Raw genomic sequence first — 23435 nt, 5'->3', positions numbered from 1 at the left:
CACTTGAGACACAATACAGTCATTGGTCATAGCCAGCGCTGGTTCATGAGGGAAGAGTCCTGCTTCACTAAATTAATTTCCTTTTATGACAAAGTCGTCCGTCTAGTTGTCCATGGAAAGGCAGTAGATGTGGGCTCTTCGATCTTAACAAAGCTTTTGATACAGTCTCTCACAGTGTCCTTCTGGACGAAATGTCCAGCACACAGTTTGTCAAGTTCATAATACGTTGGGTGAGCAATTGGTTGATAGGTCAGAAAGTGGGGTTATATCAGGCTGGCAGCCAGTTACCAGTGGGGTTCCCCAGGGCTCGATTTTAGGGCAGTGCTCTTCAGTAGTTTTATAAATTACCTGAATGTAGGAATTAAATGTATATTAAGTTTGCCAATTATAATAAAATAGGAGGAACTGCGCACTCCCTCCAGGGTAGAGAGGCCTTACAGAGAGATGAGGATAAACTAGAGAGCTGGGCAATCACCCACAGCATGAAATTTGACAAGAGTAAGTGCCAGATTCTCTGCCTGGGACAGAGTAATCCTGGTTACATGTAATTGGTGGAGAGACCAGAGAGAAATGTCACAGAGATTTCTTGGTTTGGGTAGATGGCAAGTTGGATACGAGTCAACAATATGTCCTGGTGGCCAAAAGAGTCAGATGTGTCCTGTGGTGCCTCAAGCACGGCATCATCAGCCAGTCGAGGGAGGTGATTGTCCCACTCTACAGTGTGCTGCTGCAGCCCACCTCAAGTCCTGTGTGCAGTTGTGGGTTCCTCAGTAAAAGAAGGACATCAGATTATTAGAGCATATCCAGAGGAGGGTGACCAAGGTGGTGAAAGGCCTTGAGGACAAGGCATACGAGCTCACTCTTTGTTCACCTTGAGAAGATAAGGTTGTGGGTTGTCCTTACCAGACACTACAGCTTGGAGGGCAATGGAGAAGGATCTGCTCTCTCTGACGACCAGCAACAGGACACGAGGAAACAGAATAAAGATTCATCAGGGGAAATTCCTGTTGAACACTGGGAAAGTGTTCTTTGTCAAGAGAGTCATTGGTCACTGGAACAGGCTCCACAGAGAAGAGGTCACAGCACCAAGCTTGTCAGAGGCCAAGGGCTGTCTGGATAATGCCCTGTCATATGGTTTAGTTTTAGATAGTCCTGCAAGGAGCAGGGAGTTGAACTAGATGCACCCCTTCCAACATAAGACATTTTATGATTCTAAAATAAAGAGAGAAGGACTGAGTGACAAGACAAAAATGCAATTTGCTTACTGTTTATTGTTTTTGTTTATTTACAGAGAAACCTGCTTCCTTGAAACACTTATTAATTTAACAAATCTGACAACCCTAGAGATTTAGCAAGGTGACCGTAAATAGGCATATCTTTTTATCTTTGAAATTCAAGAGTATACCCATGGACTTGCTAACTGTTACACTGATGCAAGGCCAGTGAGAGGTAAGAATCAGGCTACTAGACGGTAAAGAATAAATTCATGAACCCATAGGGTACATTATGTAGTTAACTCTCTGAATGTTGCTCATAGCGAATAACAGAAAGGGTTTAGTTTCATTATTTTTAGGTTATTTACAGTAGGATTTGGGGAACTTTTTATTACTATGAACTCTTTTTTTAAGCTAGCATAAAATTTTAGACTATTTCTTCTTATATTTTCATTTTTAAAAGTTTGATAATTCAGGTAACCTGAAATATTTTTGAAAAATAATAATAATTTTTCATATTTTTTTAAAAAATGTCTTCAAAAAGAAAGTTTGAACAGAGTTGAATCATTACTTTTTTAGTGCTTCTTGTATAACAAACAATTGTCCTTTAATAGTTCAACGTCCTAACAAAAATAATTATATGAACTTGGACTTTTACTTAACAAGGCATTCATAGATCACTGAGGAAGAATTTCAGTGGGATTCTTAATAATCTACAGAATGGCATAAACAATCTTAATTTAAGATTATATAGAAACTGGTCTTTAAATAGCCATATAATTGTAAGATGTATTCGGTAGTGGTGGCAGTAAGAAGGAAGATTATGATTTTGTGTGTGTGGCTGCTTTTGGCTTTCTTTTCTAAAAAATATTGACGGGGTTTTTGTCATCTGAACCAAACATTACTGGCAAATATGAGAGACAAAAATGTCTTTGCATATGTCTCACACAAAGGACTTCCAGATGACACAATAAGGGTCCTGGTCTAAAATCAATCCACCTCTAAGATTATCAGATATGTCTGCGAATTTTTTGCTTGACTGTACTAAGCCCTTGCAAAGTTCTCTGATCAATAAATCTCAGATTTTAAAGTACTGATGAAATTATTTTGCAGAGAGCATCCAGTTTGCTGTAACAACATTTTGCTTTCCCAAGCTCACTTTTTGTGATTCTACATGCTGTAAAGGACCTGGCAGTCAGGGTTGGTGGCCTCACCCTCTCAGTCTCCTTGACATGTGTCAGCCGCAGTTCCACGGATGTGGCTATTCACACCTTTGTGCCTAAAAGGATTTTCAGTGCTGTGACAGGTGTATGCAGCAGCACCATGGGACAAGGAGCTAGCTACAGGACACATCCAGCACTGCTATCTACACAACCAACACTTGCCTTGCTATCAGAGCAACTGGCTCAGGTTGCAAGCTTTACTTCTTAAAGAGGACGGCAGTACAAAAATAATAAAAATAACAAGAGTTTTGGGGAGGAATCAGCTTGTCTGCAATAAAACCTGTTTGATGAGTGGGAATATCATTTGCATTGTACTTATGCTCCTATCCTACTTAGAACGGAAGAGTAGTTAATTTTCTCTTGTGGTTTTTTTATTTTCACTTTTTCTCTTTCTCTTTTCCTTGATTTTCTCTTTTCCTTTATTTTCCCTTCTTTCCTCCCCCCCCCCCCTTTTTTTTTTCTTTTGTTCTTCTTTTTTTCTCTTTTTCTTTTTCCTTCTTTTTCCGCTCTCCTCCCTCCCTCCTCTCTTTCCGCCGAGGGCACTGCAGTTCCCGAGCGCTGTCCCGGGCGCCTGGCGCAGTCCCCGCCGTGCGGGGGCGCCCCGCGGCCGCGGCCGCGCTGCGCCTCTTCTCCGGGCACCGCGGTGGGAGGGCCGCGCCGCGCCTCTTCCACCTGCCAGCGGCTTTAAAGTTGCAGCCGGGCGGGACGCGATGACTCGGGTCGCGCTGCCCGGGCCGGCGGCTGTAGAGGTGCTTCGTGGTCTCGCACACGGAGCAGAGCCTTTTTCCACCGTCGCCCCCGCCTGCCCGCCGTCGCCTTTCCACGCGGCGGCAGAGCAGGGCCGGGGAGGGGGCGGCGGGGGCCGGTGCGCCCGGGAGATGCCCGAGCCCGCGGCGGGTCCCCCGCGCGGCGCGGCCGCCGTGGGTCTCGGCGCCTCCGCGCCCCGGCAGCGGCCGGACGGACGCGGGTAGAGCCGGAGCTGCTGCCGCCGCCGCCGTAGGCCCGTGCCGGGCAAGCCATGGAGCTGCCTGACCTCCGCGACGTGGAGCAGAAACTGGGGCGCAAAGTGCCCGAGAGCCTGGCGCGGCCCCTGCGCGGGGAGGAGCTGGTGGCCCGCCCCGCCGCCGCGGCCCCCGGCCCCCGGCACCGCCGCGCCGCCGCCCTGGCCCGTCTGGAGGCGAAACTTCAGCTCCTGAGGCAGGAGATGGTGAGTAGCCGGCCGCCGGCGCAGCCCTCCCGCTCCGCCGCCTCCCGCTCGGCGGCACCGGCCGGGATGGGGACGGCGCTGCGCTCCCCCTGCCCTGCCGGCCCGCCGCGGGAAGAGGCGCTGCCTGTCCCGGGACGCCGCTCCGCATCCATCCCCCGGCGGGGCCGGGCGGCAGCGGGGGCTGCGGGGCCGGGAGGGCAGGAGGCTGCTCGGCGGAGCGGCGTAGAATGAGGAACTTGCCGGTTCTTTCCCTCGCAGCGTGGCAGTTCGCCGGTGACTCGCTGTTGGCTTCTGTTCCTCTGTCAGCTCGTTAGAAGTACTGAAAGCTGGAGTACCAATAAACGAAATAATGCACTAATCTCTCACCTTTGTAAGTGCATTTTCTGCATCGCACCTGTTTCCTGCTGATGACTAGTACCTAAGGAGACACGGGATATTTTTGGGCTGGAAATTTGGCCCAGAATTCAGGGACTTGATTTCTGGACTTCAATCTTCAGAGACTTAATTAGTTCCAAACAGGCTACAGATGATGCACACTAATTCTTGAACAACTATTTATGATTTGGTGGAATGATTTCTTTTTTTTTTTGCTAGTGGTCTGTGATGGGACTAAGGTTTATGTAGTTCGGAACTCTTAACTTGTTTACTGTCTCAATGCAGGCGCCTGTCCTCCTTTGTATGCCACCATCTCAATAAATTTATTTTTTGATGATGCCATAAAACTGGCTTAATTTTTTAAGACAAATGAAAAGAATGCTCTTTGCAAGCAAGTGAGCACCTAGTGAACACTCAGGACATATGATCTTGACAATGCAGGGTACCTCAGATTTGCAGCCACAGTTACCTTCCATTTTTATTAGGGAGAAATTGTTATGTGAGGTCCTAAAAGACTCTTTTCAGTAGCAGTTCTTTGCATAACTCCTGCCACTAAGCTTATCTGAACACAGGATAAAATTTGATCATGTTGACATGAGGATTTTTCTGGCAATGTGTTGAGATAACTTTGTGCAACAGTCTTGGAACATTACCGTTTACAGCAAACAAATCAATCTCAATCTGTGTGAACAAGGGTAATGCCATACCTTCAGTCCCTGTGCAACGTTACATATAGATAGATATAAGTAAAAGGTGTGTGGGTTCATAAGTGTTTTTAAAGAAGAAGCATGCTAGGCAAGAAGAGGAAGAGAATGGATACTTTGAGAATTAATAGCCAAAACGGTAATGTTAATCTTGAGGGGTAATTTATAAATCACACTTGCTATTGTAGGCCTTCAAGATATTTAAGAGATACACACAAATCAAGATATCAACATATTCTGTGGAGACCTTTTAGGCACCTTTCACTATCCAAACAGGGCCAAGAAGAAAGCTGGAGAGGAACTGTTTACAAGGGCATATAGTGATGGGACAAGAGGGAATAGCTTTAAAATAGAAGAGGAGAGATTCAGATTAGATGTTAGGAAGGAGTTCTTTATTCAGTGGGTAGTGGGGTACTGAAATAGATTGCCCAGAGAAATTGTGGGTGGTCCATCCCTAACAGTGTTCAAGGCCAGGTTGGACAGGGCTTTCAGCAACCTGGTCTTTTGGAAGGTGTCCCTGCCCATGGCAGGAAGATTGGAACTAGCGATATCTAATATCCCTTCAAACATAATTCTGTGACTCTATGCTGTTAGTTTAATGATCACTGGGAATTTCAGTTTAGCATCGAGTAACACACTGTCAGCATATCTCTTGTTTATTTTTTAATTTTAAGCTTGCACAATGATTGTAGAATGACCTGCAGGTAGCTTATAATGTCTGGGATGTCAGACTGGAAAGGAAGCAAATAAGGTAGCCAGGGTTCTTGGCATGACTAAAGGAAGCAAATAAGGTAGCCAGGGTTCTTGGCATGACTGTCTGGACGTATCATGGCAATTAAGCCTATTAAGGGAGGGGGATGCCAATGAGTTGCCCATATTACCCTTTCCAGTTGGTCTCTTCACCTAGTTCATACTTATAAGTTTCATGTCACAATCTTTGATTTGCCTCTTCTTCCTCCTGCCACCCAGTTTCCCTCTTTTTCCTTCATGCCCTAAGCATGAACATGTTTTAGTTCCAAAAGCCTTGACCTCTGCTGTTCTTTGTCACTTCAATGACTGACTGAGTTTCACATCTGGACTCATTGCTCTTGCTAAGCAAGGAGAATTCAGTTATACATCTCTTCCCATTTGACTTCCAGTCTGTGTATGCACATTAAACCACCAGTAAAATGACTATTTGTGAAGTATTACTACCCTGTCTGTATCTTATTCCTGCTCTCAGCTGTGTTCTGTAATTCAGACCGTGAAAGTGAACTACCTTCCTGAGGTTTCTCTCTAGTCTCTAGCATTTTCACTATTTCCCTCTATCCTAAAAGTTTCTTAATCGTCTTAATCTGTCACTTTCCCCTCTGCAGTTTTCTTTGTGACATTGTGCAGATTTGATCAATTTAAAAACAATACCAGGTAAAAATTGCGGTTCCTTTCTATGCTTTTTTTCTCTTTTACCGCATATTAGTCAAAACTTCTTATTTCAGACCTCTTTCTTATTTATTGTTCTTTGGCTTTGCTGCAAGGCCTAAGATGCCTTTAACATGTAGAAAAGTAGTTTATAGTTGCTGCCATAGCAAAAAAATGCAAAAAATGGAAAATATTAGAAGTTTAGAAAACCAAGTGTCATCCATCAAGCTGTTTTTTTCTGGTTGTGCTATGATGGCAAATTCTGCAGCCCACTCACTGAATTTTGGATAGATCTATCGATGGTTTTTTTTGCTTGCTCATTTCAGACTTGAGGCAAACTTTTTGTAAGCATATACAAAACAAGGTTATTCAGGCTCTTCTTTTCTAGTCAAATATGGAACAAATTGACAATATTTGACTTGGAAATGCTGGTTTTGACTGCGAGTTACAGTACCTGACAGATTGGTGGGGGATGTGTGGCAACTGTACGTCTCCTGGGTAAAGGTTTTGAGGCTTGCAATTGCTCCTTCAGATCCTTTTGCGGTTCACAGCATATGGTTCTTTTTCCCTCAAGCCTGATTTTGCTGGTAGTCACTCAAATCACACACAAAGCACCACAGAGTATCTTTCTAGAAAGACGGACCTGCTCGGCCTTACTTCCCTTTCCTTATCCTCCACTTTCCCCAACAAGGCCACAATGGAGATTGGGTTGGATCCTGAAAACCTTTGAGTTATAAGGCCATAAATTTACCAGAGTACCAAGATGTAATTGCCAGTGCAGGTCAAAACACTGTGCTCTGGTCAGCCTAGAGTGGAATGAGTGCTTCCTACTAGTTAATGTGCCCCTGATTCAGTATGAAATTTGTCACAATGTTACTGTTAAGCTCTTTTTCCTGTGGTATTTTAGGTGGAATGTTCCATTGGGGAATTAATAATAACCCTTTATAGCCCTTTTTCTAGTGTACCATGCTCCTGAGGTCACCATTCAACACATATAACTTCAGCAGCTATGCACTCCAGTAAATAATCAGTGAGGCTTATTCTGCAGCCTGAAATGATACTGCTTCAAAAGCCTCAATTCTCCTTCACAAGTTCTGAGGTTACTCAAAGGGAGATTTTCCTTAATACTTGAAGAAAGAGAGTGGGTTTTGGGTTTTTTTCCTTTAATTCAAAAGTTTCCAAAATCAACTTTTTAATGCCTTTTTTGAAAGCTAAAAAATTAAAGAATATAGTCTACATTACATGCAATAATTAAAAAAATATTTTGCATAAAAATGTATCAGGCAGAAAAGATACCCTGTGGCTTGGAAGTGAGGGGTGGATGGCAGTGCTGGGACTTTTAAATAAGATTCCTTCTGGTGAACACTGTTGAGGACCAAATACTGTTTATGAGTCTGAAAGTCAAACTGGATATTCTGAGTGCAGCAGTTTTTAGAGTGAAGGATAAAGAAATTGAAACATTCCTATTTTCAAGGAGTGGAGCATGCCAGATTTAGGCTAAACCTATTTGAGATAGAGGTATATTCCTATGCTTTCTCATTCTATTATTTTTTTAGTATAACTATTTTTTAAGGGCTAATTGTAATTGACCCCGGGCAAAATGAAATAGAAGTAAAAGCATCTTTTACTGACTGGAATGAAGGCAAATACAGTCATCATGGTGCCAGTCCTTCTTGGGGGTTTGTGTTGGTTTTGTTTTGCTTTGTTTTCTTGTTGGTTTTTTTGGTGGTTTGGTTTGGTTTTGTTTTATTTTGTTTTGTTTTTCTCAAGTATCCTTAGCATGTCAATGAAGAAGCGAGTTGGAGGGAAAAGCTGTTGTCACTCTCTTCTACCAGCTCTACGGAGTTTGAAGAGTGCTTCAGATTTATTAGATCCACAGCTGCTGGGAGGGGTCTACATTTATTGGTTTCTTTAAAGAAAAAAAAGTCAACAACTGTGATTTGAAACATCTCTTTCTCACTTGCTGTAGGTACAGGCTGCTATTTTCACTGTTTTGTATGATAACATCAGTTGTCTTAACTGAAGCCAAGTCTGGTTCATTGTGCCTAGTCAGCCATGCAAAATTGTGTATCAGATGCTGGGTTTCTATTAGATTAATTGGAATTTTTGCTTAAAATCTTGACTGAAGATAAAATCTCAAATATAAAGTTAGTAGCGGCTAAGCCTCAAGCCTGTGTAGGACAGTTTGATTAACCTTCATTTATTCGTGAGCAGTTATTCAGTGAGGCTCTTAGAAATAGAAAGACATACAGAAATAAAAATTAACTTATTTCCCCAAGTCTTCCTGAAGTTCACTGGAAAAGGTGGCGATCTTGGATCTTGCTAGGAAGTTCTCTCCATACTCTCCAATTCGCATGATGTAGTAAAGGAGTTTGTAATTTTTCACATATAATGCAAATTGGGCAGTGATACCAGGATACTCATGCTAAAAGGCACTTGCAGATTGATCCGTAGGGAACTTGATCAAATCTAACAGGAAAAAAAGTGCAATCTAAACTAGCCAGCACTTTGCCAGGTTTTCCACCTTTTCAGATCGTCTCTGGAATGATGAGCTGAGCAAGATTATTTAAATTAATGCGTATTTAAACATATATTTTGACTGGCAAATCTCACCCAGTGCCTGGCAGAAGGATTTGAATTGTAGAGCTTCTCCATGTTGCACTTGGTGCTTATGGCCGTTCTTATTCAGCTATAGCAGATGCTGAAGTGTTCAAGTCCCCAGGAAGTACAGATGAATGTGTGCTTACAATATTAGCTGCTGTATGGCCCAGGGTGTGAAACATTGCTGATACCTCACCTGGCAGCATCAGTGTGAGATATTTTGGTACACATGCACCTGTCTCATGTATGGATCGTCACAGCAGTGTTGGGGAAACTTCAGTCAAGACTTCCAGTTAGGCTGCCTATGTACTGTGAGACTTCTGCCAGCCTTTATTTCAAAGAATATATATTATAATTACATGATTCATTCCTGATTACTTTTTCAAGAATAGAAGAATCCTTGAAGTTGCTTTTTAAAGTCTGGTTACTGACAAATGAAAGACATGGATACTAAAGCCTTTCTGCACAGAGCTTTAGAGTTTATGATAGCTTTTAGCAAATAGATTTTAAACTTTCTGATGAAATCAGCAGAACACCGTGGTTTTTGTAGAATAGCCTAGGGAAAGGGCCTAGGATGGAAGAGCCATTCCATGAAGGGAGCCCAAAAATCATCTAGTTTCACCTTTCATAGGACTCGGAGTCTGGGTGAGACTATTGAGCACCCTGTCCAATTGTATCTTGAAAACCTCCAGCATCAGGGATTCCACCACGTACATGAGGAGGTTGGTTGTCATCACTGAAAAAAAATTATCATGTATTAAAATGAAACCTCTCCTGGTTCCCTTTGTAGCACTAGAATACTGTGATGAGACATCCCCATCCCCAAGACTTCTCTTCTCTAAGGAGAAAAGAACCTGTAGTGTCTCTTCATATGGCCAATGTTCCAGCCCTTTGATCATCATAATTTTGTGTGGATGCTTTCTTTTATGTGGCTACTTATGGCTAAAAATAATTTAAAAATACCTTTTGTCTGTGAGCTGGTAAAACTTGAAATGTACAGTACTAAATACCTATATTGAGCAGAGATGATGGCAAACAAGTGCATTTCTACTCTTCAATATTTTCTTTTTCCTAAAAGTAAATACTTAAAGAAAAAGAATACTCTTTCAATTCATATTTTAAAGGTTATAAGATTATTTGTCTGTTCTCTGCTTTCAAGGCCAAAACCTAGTAAACTTTCTGCAGTGGACATGTTTGTTTCCTATGTGTTTCATTTCTGTCCATGTCCTGGAAGAGAGGCTGGATACTTGAATCTGGAACAAACAAGGATAAAGTTACAGGACTAAAAAATCAGAGGGTCTGAGCTGTTGAAAAACAGTTGGAATTTAATTAAATTGAGTGCAAGTTCTCTGATGGATTTTCACCCACATTTATAAGCATGGAATTTAGATTTCTTACATGTAAGCAGTTCCAAAAGATGGTTCTCACATTACTATTTTTTAAAGTTGAAGAGCTCTGATTGTACAATTATGGACAACCTCATAATAAAAAGGAAACTTTCTTGATGTGAAGACAGACTGGTAGCCTTTGTTATGGAGCTTTTACTCTCATAAATGAGGCTTCTAATTATAAGCTTTTACCTGTGTTCATGATAACCAACCCTAATCTGGAGGGTGACCAAAACAAGTGACCAAAATACATCCAGGAGGTCTGTAATCCACCTTGTATTACAGCTATGAAAGGTATAAACAACGCAGCTCAAGGTTTTTCAAATCTAGAAGCATATTGGGATGGTCAGTTATTTCAGAGATAACCTGTCCTGTCTTCCAGTGGTGAGTCCCTCTGGTGCATGCCTGTGGATTAGCACGTGGAATAAAACGTGTCTGAGGGTTCTCCTCCTGAAGTAGCTCCAAAGGAAGCTTCCCTCCCTCCATAAGAGAAGATAAGGAGAATACACTGGGGAGTATATATATATATATATATATATATATATATATATATATATATATATATATGTTAAAATTAGCTCCTAACTCTGTTTTGTTAGGATATGCAATCTCTCCTAGAGCTCCCATAAACATGGAGAAGAGCTTAGTGGCACACCTGTGCAACCCTGCTTTCATCAATCCAATCCTCATCCTTCCCCACCAACTAGCCTTTCTTAATACTTTTGTCAAGGGAATGGTATGGCACATTTGTTAATTAACAGGAAACACAAACTAGCTAAGCTGCTAGAGAAGCTACTTGTTTCATTTACTGGGCTGTAAAATAAACTCCATATTGTGTGGCCCTGCTGGGTGATGTGCCAGGTGAAGTGAAAACATTTAGTGACTGTAAAGCAATGCTACATTGCTATTTAACTACTGGGAGTTTCAGATTTTATAAACACTTATAAACACTTTACTGGCTTAATTTGTAATTTTGTTTGCTGCATTCATGACTAAAATGCTTCCAGAAGGAGAGTCATCTTATTGCATTATGCTTTGGCTATGAAACCTCTCTCTAGGTACAGAAGGAAACACATATCCAAGGATTACAATGTAACAAATGTGTTGAATGTTTCCAAGCTCACAGGTTTTTACCTCAAGCGAGAAACAAAAATAGAACAGCTTTGTTGCTTTACAGTTTTCTGTTATTTTTTTTGTCTTCCTACAGAATTTCCACTGGCTTTAAGAAATGTGTTTGAAATGGTTTCACTCCTTTTGTTAACTCAGATACATGCTTATAAGACATAGCAGACATTGGACATGACTAAATATTAAGTGTTTACTGAAAAGACTTTTTAATTTATGACAGAACAACGGGCGACAGGCACAAACTGACACACAGGAGGTTCTATCTGAATATGAAGAAAAGCTTTTTTACTTTGAGGGTGACTGAGCACTGGAACAGGCTGCCCAGAGAGATTGTGGAATCTTAACCTCTCTGGAAGTTTTCAAACTCCACCTTGACATGATCCTGTGCAACCTGCTGTAGCAGTGAGGTTGGATTAGATGATCTTCAGAGGTCCTTTACAATCCCAAGTATTCTGTGATGCTGTGATTCTGAATGTCTAGCATCCTTCCTGAAATGAGATTAACAGGTACCTTTTTAAGAGTGCCCAGAGAAGGCCTGTTCCAGCCACACTAAAAGCCTGAAGTTGTCCTCCAATGAGCATGATGATAAAACAGTGGTAATGCAGTGGTTTTATGTTGGGTTTGGTACTGAACAATCCTTTTCACAGGCAGGATTTGGATGGGTCTGCGCAAAAACATGACAACTTTGAGAACTCAATCATTGTAAACTCCAACGTTAGACTATTTTTCTAGTCTTCTCAAAATTATACACCTATGAGAGGAGCAAATATGAAACCAGAATGATAACTTTTAGAGATCTCCTGTTCTTTGGCTCCAAGTGCATTTTGCCTTCACAGGAGCACTTCAACCACTGTGACTGTTAATGGTCAGTCCAGATATCTTGGGAGAATTGTGCTGTACACTGAAATATTTTTGTTTCAAGTTGTGGCCTGTGGCAGGGTCCTAGTGTTACAAGGTTTGTAGGAGCTGTAAATCCTGCAACAGCAGAGGAGAAAGCTTCTTCGCAGGAGAAGAATAGTACCACTGGCTTGCCAAAACAACTCTAAGTTTCTTCAAATACCCCTGGAGTTTACATCCTCCTTTGCTAGCATCTAGCACTGGTTGCTGTGACTGGAGCACTGGAGTGGAAGCATGGCTTGTGTTTTTCCCATAGCCAGACAAAGTAGCCCTCTGTGGTGATCAATTCATAAAGCTATTTATGCATTTACCAGTGCAGAGCATCAGTCCTCCCATTTCAGACAAAAAAGAAACGCAACCAAAACAACAGTATGATGTTTAAGCTTTGTTATTTCTCTGTTTCATTTTCATTAATTTGCACTCAGTTGACAAAATTACTTCAGAAGAGTCCTAACCAGCCCTTTTCAAATGCAACTGAACTTCTCTAATCCAAACCTGTTGCATCCTGGTTTTCCTTGTCTAGTTCTCTCATTTCCCAGGTCACCCTTGATTATTCGCAAAGGCCATATTTGTCTTTTCCCAGCCTTATGTTGCAAGTCTTGCACCTTATTTCTGCTCCCCAACTAGCTTAGTAGCTAGTATTTTTTCAGTAGAAAGAGAAATGGGAAATATAACTAATGACCTTGATTCCTTCCTGCTCTACTCATACCTCTGGTAACTGCGTTGATAGCTATGATTAATATTCTTTGCTGAACTAGAATCACTTTACACTGCCCCAGTACTCTTCTGTGTAGAAATCTTTGTTAAGAGCAAGTTTAAATTAAAAAAGAGCAGTATGACATGAGTTAAAGTTATGCAGGAGAAGCTGAGAACTGCGCTATATGGTGTGGATGAAAGTTGTCGATCAGAGGAGAGTTTAAATAATATAGAAAGACTGGTACCTACAGTGCCTGATTTCGCCTTGAAGTTTATAGTTCATGACTGATTACTGTTGCTATCTTCTCATATCCTTCCCTGGAAGAACAGGATTTTTCTTTGTTTAATTGTTAATATATGCTTTCACTGTTCTACCTGGATAATCACACCTTATGACCTGCAGAACAGATTGCTGCAGTGTGTTCTGTAGGAAACAATGGGGTACATGGCTTTTTGATCCATAATGGCTCAAAAGCTGCAGCTAACGCAACTTTGAACAACCAGCTTTGCTACTTGTGCTGGACAATTTCAGCATTTCAGCTTGCTAGAGATGGTTCTAAACCCTTTTTTGCTTCTAGATCTTTAACCCATAGATTCTGTATGCATCTTATCTGCTAGCTGTTTGATACCTTCTTAGTGGATGAGAGAAAACTAAAGAAGCTTTTTATAGATATCTGGAAGTTTGAAAGGGTGTTTTGTTCGAAAGACTCAAAATATTCAACTTCATTTTATCTGAAAGACCTAAAATTTGCTAGTACTTTCTGATAGGCATAAAGACTGTGCAGGAACCGTATTTTAGGAGAATGGTGATTACACCAGTAGGAAGATTTGGATGAAGGTTAACATTTAAAAGAAAAAATGAGTCTGAATTTGAAAGACATGCAATTTAAAATAGTGCACAAATTAAACTTAAAGAAAAAAAAAACCAAAAAGCCTTATTTTATAAGATATTGACTCATTTTTATTCAATAAGTTTTAAAATATTTAGCATGGAAATGTAATGCTCACAATGTTTTAATAGGAAAAAATCCCAATGATCAGCATATCACTTTCTAATACTATTAAAGCAGTTCTAAGAGCACCTGTGATCACTTAGAATTACAAGTATGTCTTGAAGTTCTTCTTTATTTTTATCCAAATAAACCTTAAGTAATAGGATGGGAGTTTGCCTTTACTAAAGTTTTGGTTGTTAGATTAAAAATATGCTTTCAATAGGATCTACCCCATCTCCAGGAACACAAAAGTATTTCAAACAGAATTCCATTTTGGTTTCTGGGGAGATTCAGACAAAGATTTTTTTTTTTTTTAAATCATATGTGTCTTTCCAGTGGTATTTTGGAAGCAGACTTGAATTTCAAGAAACTTGAAATTTGTCTCCAGCATTAATATTGTCATGTCTCAGTTCTGACTTAATGAAATAAGTTGGGTGGTTAGATTTTTTGTTGGTTTTTTTTGTTTGTTTGTTTTGTTTTGTTTGGGTTTTTTTTACGTTTTCGAATATTTTCAAACTTTGGTGTTATCTCTGTAAAAGCAATATTTTCAAATTTTGGATATGCCTGTAAGCAAAACCCATTATCTTCTTTCACTTTTACTTTAGTATATGCTTTTGAGTGTACTTGCACAGTGCCAGTATTAAAAACAATTAATTTTAAAGGGATGAACAGGTCTGGAGTGCTTATTAACCAAACGAGCAGATATTTTATCCATTTCTTGCATTGTGTTTTTAAGAGCATATTTTGGTCAAGACAAACATAAGACAGAGAGTGAAATTCAACGAAATAAATGAAATTAGATATGCTCCTGAGCCCCAGAGCTGTCTCATGTTGGTGGGGTGACACACACAGTCCTGTATTGTGGCTGGTGTCCAGAACACTTAATAATGATGCTGTGATTGTCCATCTGCTGTAACACTTTCTGACACCGACAGCCAAACGTTGCCGCTTCATATTGACCTGAATGTTTGCAGTGGTATTATCTTGTCTGTCAACATATGTGGGTCCATATTATGGATTGTTCTGGACATTTTCACCTTTGTCATAGATACATCTCTAAGGTCAGATGATGCTTTTATGACAGCAGCATGAGATATTTGGAAACATTTGGTAAAACCTTCCAGTAGCATTAGAAGTTTTTGCTCTTCTCAAACCCCTACATTTCCTCACTGCTCCTTTTCGTTTTAATTCAACCAAGCTTTAAAAGAATCAGGATCTTCCTTTTATATTCATTCATCCTTATGAGGTTGGATGTTTCTCTATCTGAATTCTGTGGTACTTCTATATTTAAAGATCTTATTTTATTTTATTTTAATTTCGACAGGAGGTCATGAAATAGGGATTTAACTGATTAACCTTTATTTTTTTCCTCCTTCTTACTCTGAGGTGTATAGCATGTTTCTCTCTGATGATCACTGTTGTATCTACTTAGGAGGTATTGAAATTGTTCCTTCTCTTTCACAGTAAAATAAAAAGCCAAAAAACTAGAACAAACAAACAAAAAGACACTATACATCCTGAGATTTTTTTTTATTACACTTAATGATACAAGATACTTCAAATTGAATAATGTTGAAAAAAAAAAAAGAATTGTACCCTACTGAGCAAATTATTCATCTAAATCATTGATATTTTACTATCAAAGGTATTAATGCAAATGACAGGCTACCCACACACACTCCACAGAAAAGGATTGTGCGTATTTCATGGAGGTGGAAAAAGGCCTTGTGATCCAGTGTTTCTTTTTTTTGAGATAATGTTATTAAACAATTGCACAACTTGATGGTATGTATTTTCCTGTCAAGTCTGAGAGGAATCAATTACTATGCATAAATTAAAATATTAAAATACAATGTTGTAAGAAAAATGTAAATCACCAATACTGTAATTTCTTGTACTGGATGATAACCATACTAGCATAATATTTTAGTCATTTATTTGCAAGAAATGTCCTTGGAACCTGTTAATTATGTTATTTACTCTCATTACTTACTGAGTTAACTTGCTCTCTGATGAAGTTGCTCTGCCTTGCTGATTATTCTGGAGGTGGCTCAGGCTTGACTGCTCCCTTCCTTGCTTTAGCTAATCAGCTGGTAAGCTCTGCTTTCAGAATGAGAATCCTTTTTTGGCTGATGGAGAATCACAAGGTCTCTCCTTCCTGGTTAAAAATCATTGTGCACAAAACTATGTTATGTGCCTGCCAAATTTTACAGGAGGACCTGCAGAAATGTTTATCGGAAGCATTTGATGAAGGATTGTACTGAACTGCAGCACCTTGAAACAGGTGATGATGACTAGGCTAGAGCTTCTGTTTAAAGTAGCAAAGTAGCAAAGGGTGCATACAGAAAACCAAATGACTGAAAACTGAATGACTGCTCACTTTCTGAACAGCTGGGACTTCAGTAGTTGTAATGAATGCTGCCTAAGAAACTGCTATGAGGGTTCTAACAATTTTGGAGTCTTCAAGAGAAACAAGAGTATAAACAATCTCTTTAGCAAAAGTAAAAAATCAAGTGATTAAGACTACTTCTGTAGCCTGCCACAATATTTTTATTGTGACTCATAATGGAAGTACAGCTGAGAAAGGTCAGTGTAACTTGCTTACTTTGCAGAAATAAAGTAGATCAGCAAACTGCAACTACAAATCAATGGATCACATAAATTTAGCTTTTGTATAAACACATAGCTTTTGTATGTGCTCTCACATTGTCTGAAGTTTACCACAAGCCTAAAAAACAGGAATAAATAAATGGGGAAATGTTACAGCAATACTCTTTGAAACAAGTCCACGATGAAAGAAACTGGGTCCACAAAAAGCTGTTGATCTACATATATCACTGTTAACCGAAATTTTATTTACCTAAATCAGTGTGAGGTAAATCACAGTCAGAGACATCTGGCCTAATGATGAACACTGCAGCACCTACCTCAATTTACTGACAGTCTCATCTCTGCCAGGCTTTGGTCAACATCTCTGTTGTTTGAGAGAGCTCACATACAGTGTCAGTCAGGTTGGTTGGGTTAGCCTGAATTACTGTAGTGCCTGAATTAATCAGAGCTAGTTGGCTTTGCTATGGAGTGGATGTGAAGCATTCCCAAAAGCAGTTGCACTTTCACCTGTGCAGATATAATCCTTTCCAGTCAAGGATAGTAAACTTGTGTTCTTACACTGTGTAAAAAAAAGCTCCCTTTTTTTTACAGGAGATGCTGAAGACTGTATTCAAATTCAGAAGTCAGTCTAGGCATTCTGATTTCTTCATCTTGATCCTGAAATACCATTGCCCAAAGCAGCATCATTATTTGAGGAAACCACTGCAAATATTTTGAATCAGTGAGACAATTTAAAATCAGGCAAGATGTTTAAAGACACGCGGATGCATATGTATTAATTAAAGTAGAATGTAGCTCCTGCACAGCCTGTTAATCATCTTGTGTGTTAAAAGAGCAGACATTATCTGTTATTTGTGGGTTTATTTTACTTTAGACATATTAATTGGAAAAAGAGCTTCTTTTCTACTCAGTGGTATCAAGAAGGTGTGGCAGTACCATTTTGAGCTTGCTGACCTTCAAGTGGCATGCTTCCTGCTTTGTGGTGGTTGTCCAATAAACAAAGCCTCTGTGTGTGTCACCACACTTGTCCTTGTTGTAAATGTTAACTTAGTGACTCTAATTAAATAATGCTTGCATTCACATATTCTGAATCTTGTACATTGAATAGATTGTTTGTTGTTTTTTTAGCTTGTTATGTATATTCTCTCACAGAATTGGCTGATGAGGTTTAATTGTTCAGTTTTTTATCCTTATGTATCTCCTTATTATATTTGTATCTTGATAAGACTTGAAAAATTCAATATTATTAACCGCTGTTTACTTTCCACACTCTCATCTTTCTCTTTGTGAATTGATTTTCTTTAAAAATTGTTATTCAGTGTTTGTCATAGCAAAAGTAACACCAGGAAAAAGTGGAATAAAACTAGCTTTTTTGACAAAAGAGACATTGCAGAATGCAAACCAAAGTATTACTTGGACATTAATTTTTAGGGGTTTTTTTAAATTATATCTCAAAATAATTCACAGAGGTCATTATTCCATGGAAAACTGAGGTAATCTGCCTTTAAAAAAAGAAAGGGGAGGTAGGCATAGCAGGCAAGCTGTTCATCCTGAATGATACAGGAAATAGTGGAAATTGAATAGGAAAGTAGGAAGGAGTGACTGACACATCCTAGAAAAATGAAACAACAGTAGTGTTAATATTCCTGGACTGTGGTGGTCATGCACCTACTTGGCATGGAAAGGTTCTCCTGGTTAGAAATTCTGTTTGTAAAAGGTGAAATAGAGATGGGTATGGCAGCATTTAACAGCAGATGGAATTGACTCCAGTGCCTGTTTCATCTAACCCTCTTCACATATTCATTATCTTCTGCAAGACTTCTCACATGCTGAACCTCTGAGTGACTTTCCATGTAGTACTGTCCTTTGCTACTGTTTCCATACAACTTCCATTTATTGTGCAATATGTGTCCAAACTCATACTGCTTTAGAACATAGATTCCATAGTAACCAACACTAGGTCCATGTTTGATTCCTGCTCGAGACCTTGTGCAGGACAGAACTTCTGTTATAAATGACTTAAATACCTCCCTGAATCCATTAACTTGTAAGTATAAGATTTTGTGCCTTGTAGGGACTTATTTCACTGTGATCTGGCTAAAAGACTTGTCTTGAAGGAAATACCTTATTATTTAGGCTCACTCTTTTCTTTTATTAAGGAGCTCTTTACAGCACACAACGTGAAAGTGTTGAGGAAAAAATGAAACTAAAATAGTTTAAATAAACTTAATGATATTTAACTTAATAATAAACAGATGATATTTTATCATTGACACTAATATCCCTGCAGAGTCTCTGTAGTTAGAAGAAGCAGCAACATGTGAGCTCAGGAATTTAAAAGAAAGTAATCTGCAAGAAGAAACTAGAGTTTCAAACAGCTTTCAGATATTAAAAGGTTATATTGAACAGAATTTTTAGCTTTGTCATTTTTGGAAGGAAACAGGACCCGCTATGTTTGGACCAGACTGGAAACTCTGCCTACAGAACATGCAGCAGGAAAACACAAGTCCATTTTGCCCATATTCTGAGTGCAAGTGCAACTTTGATCCAAAAGCTAAGTGACCAGTCTAGGGACAGCTAATGCACTACTTTGGGTGAAGGCCAGGAGGCGATAATTGTCTTTGTTAGCAGCCCTGGTCATTAAGAGTTTTATTCTAAAAACAATAACCTTGTCAAGTCCTTTTTTAAAAACACTATATATATAAAAATAGCGTGAATATTTGTATATGTCTGTACATATATATGTACACAAATGCCCATATGTTTGTAAATATAAATTCTCTTGAATATATAAGCCAGTGTTGTGCATATTATTATGGATGACCAAAACAAGGCTAGTTGCGTAAGGAAGAAATATTTTGTTAGAACAAACAGTATGAGAGAGGCACAGACATAGACCAGCTATCCCTTCCAGACTAAAGATCTGGTTCTGTCTGAATGCTAATCTGTCCACCTGTGCTACCAGACTGTGTTACTTGAAAGATGCTGTCACTTTAATTTCATTATTTTCTCTTACTGTGACTAGCTGTTAATATTAAACATTTATGATCCTTCCTGTGGATCTGCACTGTTGTAATTATACAAATTAAGCAAAAATATATAAAAGTTAGCCTGTAGCAAGAATTTAACTTTTGCTCTCTTATCATAAATCGTTTCCTCTGTACACCACAAGTTTTTGTGTGAACTGATCTATGCTAACACACACCTTCCCTATGGTATGCCGTGCTCTACCTTTAACTCAAAGACTAGCTGTAGAAACTGTTCTGAAATGCCTGTATTAGCTCTGGTACATTCTGTTCACAATATTCCTGAAATGCACCTGTTACTGTGCATAACAAATGGAGCTGTCAAACATGGTGACATTTTACTGTGTTTAGTGCCTTTAGCTGAACCATCTTGGACTGATTTGTTTACTCCAACATTTAAATTGGTTACAGCCATGTAAGTGACTAAAAACTTATGTGATTGTGTCTGGGCTAAAGCTGATAAGGGGCAAGAAATGTCATTTTGACATTCTTGTGTTATCAAGCAGATGATGAAGTAAACCATGTTAAAGAAAGATGGCACTTGTTGGACTACTTTTTAATGTTTGCTTTAGGAAAAGCACGCTCTTGATATGAGAGACTAGGGACGACATGGTGGCTAGGAGGAGGAGAACTCTAGTAATCAGGAATGCAAAGAATTGCTTCCAGTAAGGCTGTTCCACAAAAAGGATGTAGCTGTGGGTGTATTTAAAGCAAAAAAATGTTTTCAGTGAACTAAATCTCAAATATATGAAATTCCCTTTATCTAGAAGGGGCTGTTTCATTAGGGTCATATTAGTTCTAGTTCTGTTGAACATTTTCTTAATCAGCCTTTTGGGAAACTTGTCTCCAAGTTTGCTTATATTCAGAAAGTTGCCAAAGTCTGTAGTTGCATTTGAGAAGCTGGGTAATTTACTGCTTTCATGACAGCCTAGTTGCTGAGCAAATGGTTTCTAGTGATTTATTAGCAGGACTACAGGAACTGTCTTGTGCAGAACAACAACAAAATGGTCAATTTGTTTTCATAACCTCACATCTGAAACAATGAGAGATGGACAGTATTGTTAAAACTGTGAATGGTAAAGCCATTTTGCACAATACCAGGTTCACTGTGTTAAATCCTGGGATATTGGATTGAGAATAATTCAGAAGTGATTCTGGTGATTGGGAAGGAAACTGGGAATACATATGACAGTTACTTAGGCAGTCTGTTACTGGCAAAGCTTGAAATGTCTTTGCATTGACCCTGACCAGTAACTAAGCACCCACCAGCTGCCCACTCACTTCCCTCTCCTCTTCCAGTGGTATAGGGGGAGAGAAATGGAAGAACAAAAGTAAGAAAAATTCATACGTAATAATGAAGACAGTTTAAAAAGTGAAGAAAATAAATAAAAAAAACCTGAACAAGTGATGCAAAGTCAGTGATGCACTATGTCCTGCCAGTAGACCAATGCTCAGCCAGTCCCCAAGTAACAGCTGGATTGGAAAGACCAGATGCACAGGTTTTATTGATGAGCACAACATTATATGGCAAGGAATATCCTTTTGGTGCATTCTGGTCAACTTTCCCATCTCTGTCCCCTCAAAACATCTTTCTCTGTCTCAGTCTACTCACTGAGGGTGCAGAGTGAAAAACAGAAAAGGCCTTGGTGCTGTGCAGTCACTGCTCGACAACAGCTGAAACACTGGTGTGCTACCAACATTGATTTAGTCACAGATACAGAGCACAGCACCACACTGGCTGCTAGGAAGCACCCCAGCTACAGCCAGTACAATCTTCTGCGGTATCTAGCAAAATAGAAATACAATAAAATAACTTTTTGAACAACTGCACCAGGTCAATGTAATTAGGGTACTGAGAATATGACATTTGAGTATGGAAAGAACCATGTTCAGATTGTACTCTCAGCAAAACAAGATACAGTCTCTGCTTCCTGAGAATACAGATTCCGTTCCAGTCCATTGTGTATGAACAATACAGGTACTATTTTTCTGTATAACAGTTGTCGACATGGAGAATAGCATAAAATATCTATTGTCTAATGTAACAGATCTTACTTGTGTTTTTCTTTATATCTCAATTGAGTGAAGATGTTCAAAGGTGTCACAGATTTTTTTTGCCAATACTTGTTATATTTCAGATTAAGAGAAAGCAGCAACGAATATAACCCTTAGGTCTCACCTTTATTTGTCATCTGAAGTGGCTTCTGAAGTGGCTGGCTCATAAATTGGCTTATATAGTTAGCCTATTAAGGAAAACATGAAGTCATTTAATTTGAGTATGTCTGTGAAAGGCAATACCACAATGTTCCACTGTGCATTGCCATTAACACTTCTGTGTGTATGCATCGACCACCACAATTAAGTGGGAAAGTAGGAGTTGGTACTTAATGTCCATTTTTTATTTAGTTATTTATTGCAAATTGTTGCTCTTTTGACTATGAACTCATCACCTTCATCTAATATAGGTTTAAATAATTGAAATTTATATTTTCAATAAGTTCAATATTTTAGCACTCAGACATTTATACAGCAGATAGTAACATCAACACAGGAGTAATGTGAGTAAAAGTTGAATGTCCACAAGCTTTTTTCCAAATGATGCACATCTGAAAATTTTAGGTTACCCAATAAAGATAACTTTGGGTGAATGCTTAGGTGCCTGTAGCTGCAAGTAGCTTGGAGTAATTGCAAATAGAAATGGCTTGGTGTCTTGCTTCTCTGATTAGTGAAAAGCTATCCCCAAGCGTTGTCATAGCAGCTGTGTTTCTCATCTAAATAGTGTAGTATCAGTGTGTGTATAAATATTGTCATTGACTAGCGTTCCCATTAATGGACTGCTTAGGTAGGACTTATTAGGTTCCCACTTGACCTTCATTGAAAGCATTAGTATAGCAATACTTTTTTTTTTTACTAGTTATTGAAATAGGTTTGCTCTAGATTTGAAAGCTGGATTTTTTTAATGTGTTTTCTTTTAACCCATTCTTTGCCTCCAGCCTGCTATTTGGTTTGATTTTGAAGAAAAAAGAGTAATTTTTTAATCCCTCTTGCATTATAGGTTAATCTCCGAGCCACTGATGTGAAACTTATGCGCCAGCTCCTCATCATCAATGAAAGTATTGAATCAATCAAGTGGATGATTGAAGAGAAAGCCATTGCCAGTAGAGGCAGCAGTTTGAGTGGCAGCCTGTGCAGCTTGCTGGAAAGTCAGGAGACATCCCTCCATGACAGCTGTAACAGTTTACAAGACTGTAGTGATGGACTGGATGGAATATCAGTGGGGAGTTATCTGGACACCTTAGTGGATGATGTCCCTGGTCACCAAAGTCCTTCAGATATGGACAAGTTCAGTGATTCTTCTGTTACGGAGGACCCACAGCCTCTTCATAAGCATCCCAAAATTGATTCTGATGAGTACTACTGTTTTGGTTAATAAGGAAAAGTTCCAGTGGGACACAAATGCACTTGTACTTATTCTTTTTCTTTGCTGCTATTTTATTTCATGTGCAAAAGCCCCAAAGTTCTCTTGGAAGGAGAACATAATATGATACTTCAATGCTACTGCATAACTTTTCTGTTGCTTCTAATGCATTTTCTCCTTGGTAGGTTGGGCTTTTCTTCTCCTCGCATTTTCTTTTTCATAATTTATTGTCACAATTTTTCTTTCTATTTTTTTTGTTTCCATTTTTTACAATGCTGTATTTACAAGTCTTTAAAAGTGGTGAAGAAAAAGCTTTATCTTTAAAATGAGACATCAGGGAATGAGAGCAACAATTTTGTATTTGTTAGCAATAAAATATCTTCTAAAAAATATATGTTGCCATAAATTTTATTGACTATCAGGTTTGGTCTTTCCAAAGACACTGTTTTTATTGAGCCTTAAATCTGAATCTTGAAAATACCTCTAAAAATATTTTTTCTTTTATAAGCAATGAAATTTGGTTCTGTTAGGCTGTCTTCACTTGAAATATAAAGTATC

General features: G+C 39.2%; 1 protein-coding gene across 1 annotated transcript; it reads left to right on the top strand.

Annotated features, from left to right (window-relative positions):
• The first annotated feature begins 3358 nt into the window (after positions 1 to 3358).
• Positions 3359 to 23435, top strand: LURAP1L (leucine rich adaptor protein 1 like). The gene is made up of 2 exons (XM_027670639.1): positions 3359 to 3644; positions 22515 to 23435. The coding sequence occupies exons 1-2, from the start codon at positions 3456 to 3458 to the stop codon at positions 22887 to 22889; spliced, it is 564 nt and encodes a 187-aa protein (XP_027526440.1). The 5' UTR covers positions 3359 to 3455; the 3' UTR covers positions 22890 to 23435.

Source organism: Neopelma chrysocephalum, unplaced genomic scaffold (assembly GCF_003984885.1).
Source record: "Neopelma chrysocephalum unplaced genomic scaffold, ASM398488v2 Primary Assembly neopelma1_96921, whole genome shotgun sequence".
Classification (NCBI taxonomy): domain Eukaryota; kingdom Metazoa; phylum Chordata; class Aves; order Passeriformes; family Pipridae; genus Neopelma; species Neopelma chrysocephalum.
This window is presented reverse-complemented; position numbering and strand designations above follow the sequence as displayed.

What these genes read in the sequence shown, in the direction of transcription:
- LURAP1L (XM_027670639.1), top strand. Translation starts at nt 3,456, where the DNA reads ATGGAGCTGCCTGACCTCCGCGACGTGGAGCAGAAACTGGGGCGCAAA. An exon ending in AGCTCCTGAGGCAGGAGATG is followed by an intron (nt 3,645 to 22,514) that starts GTGAGTAGCCGG and finishes CTTGCATTATAG; the next exon opens with GTTAATCTCCGAGCCACTGA.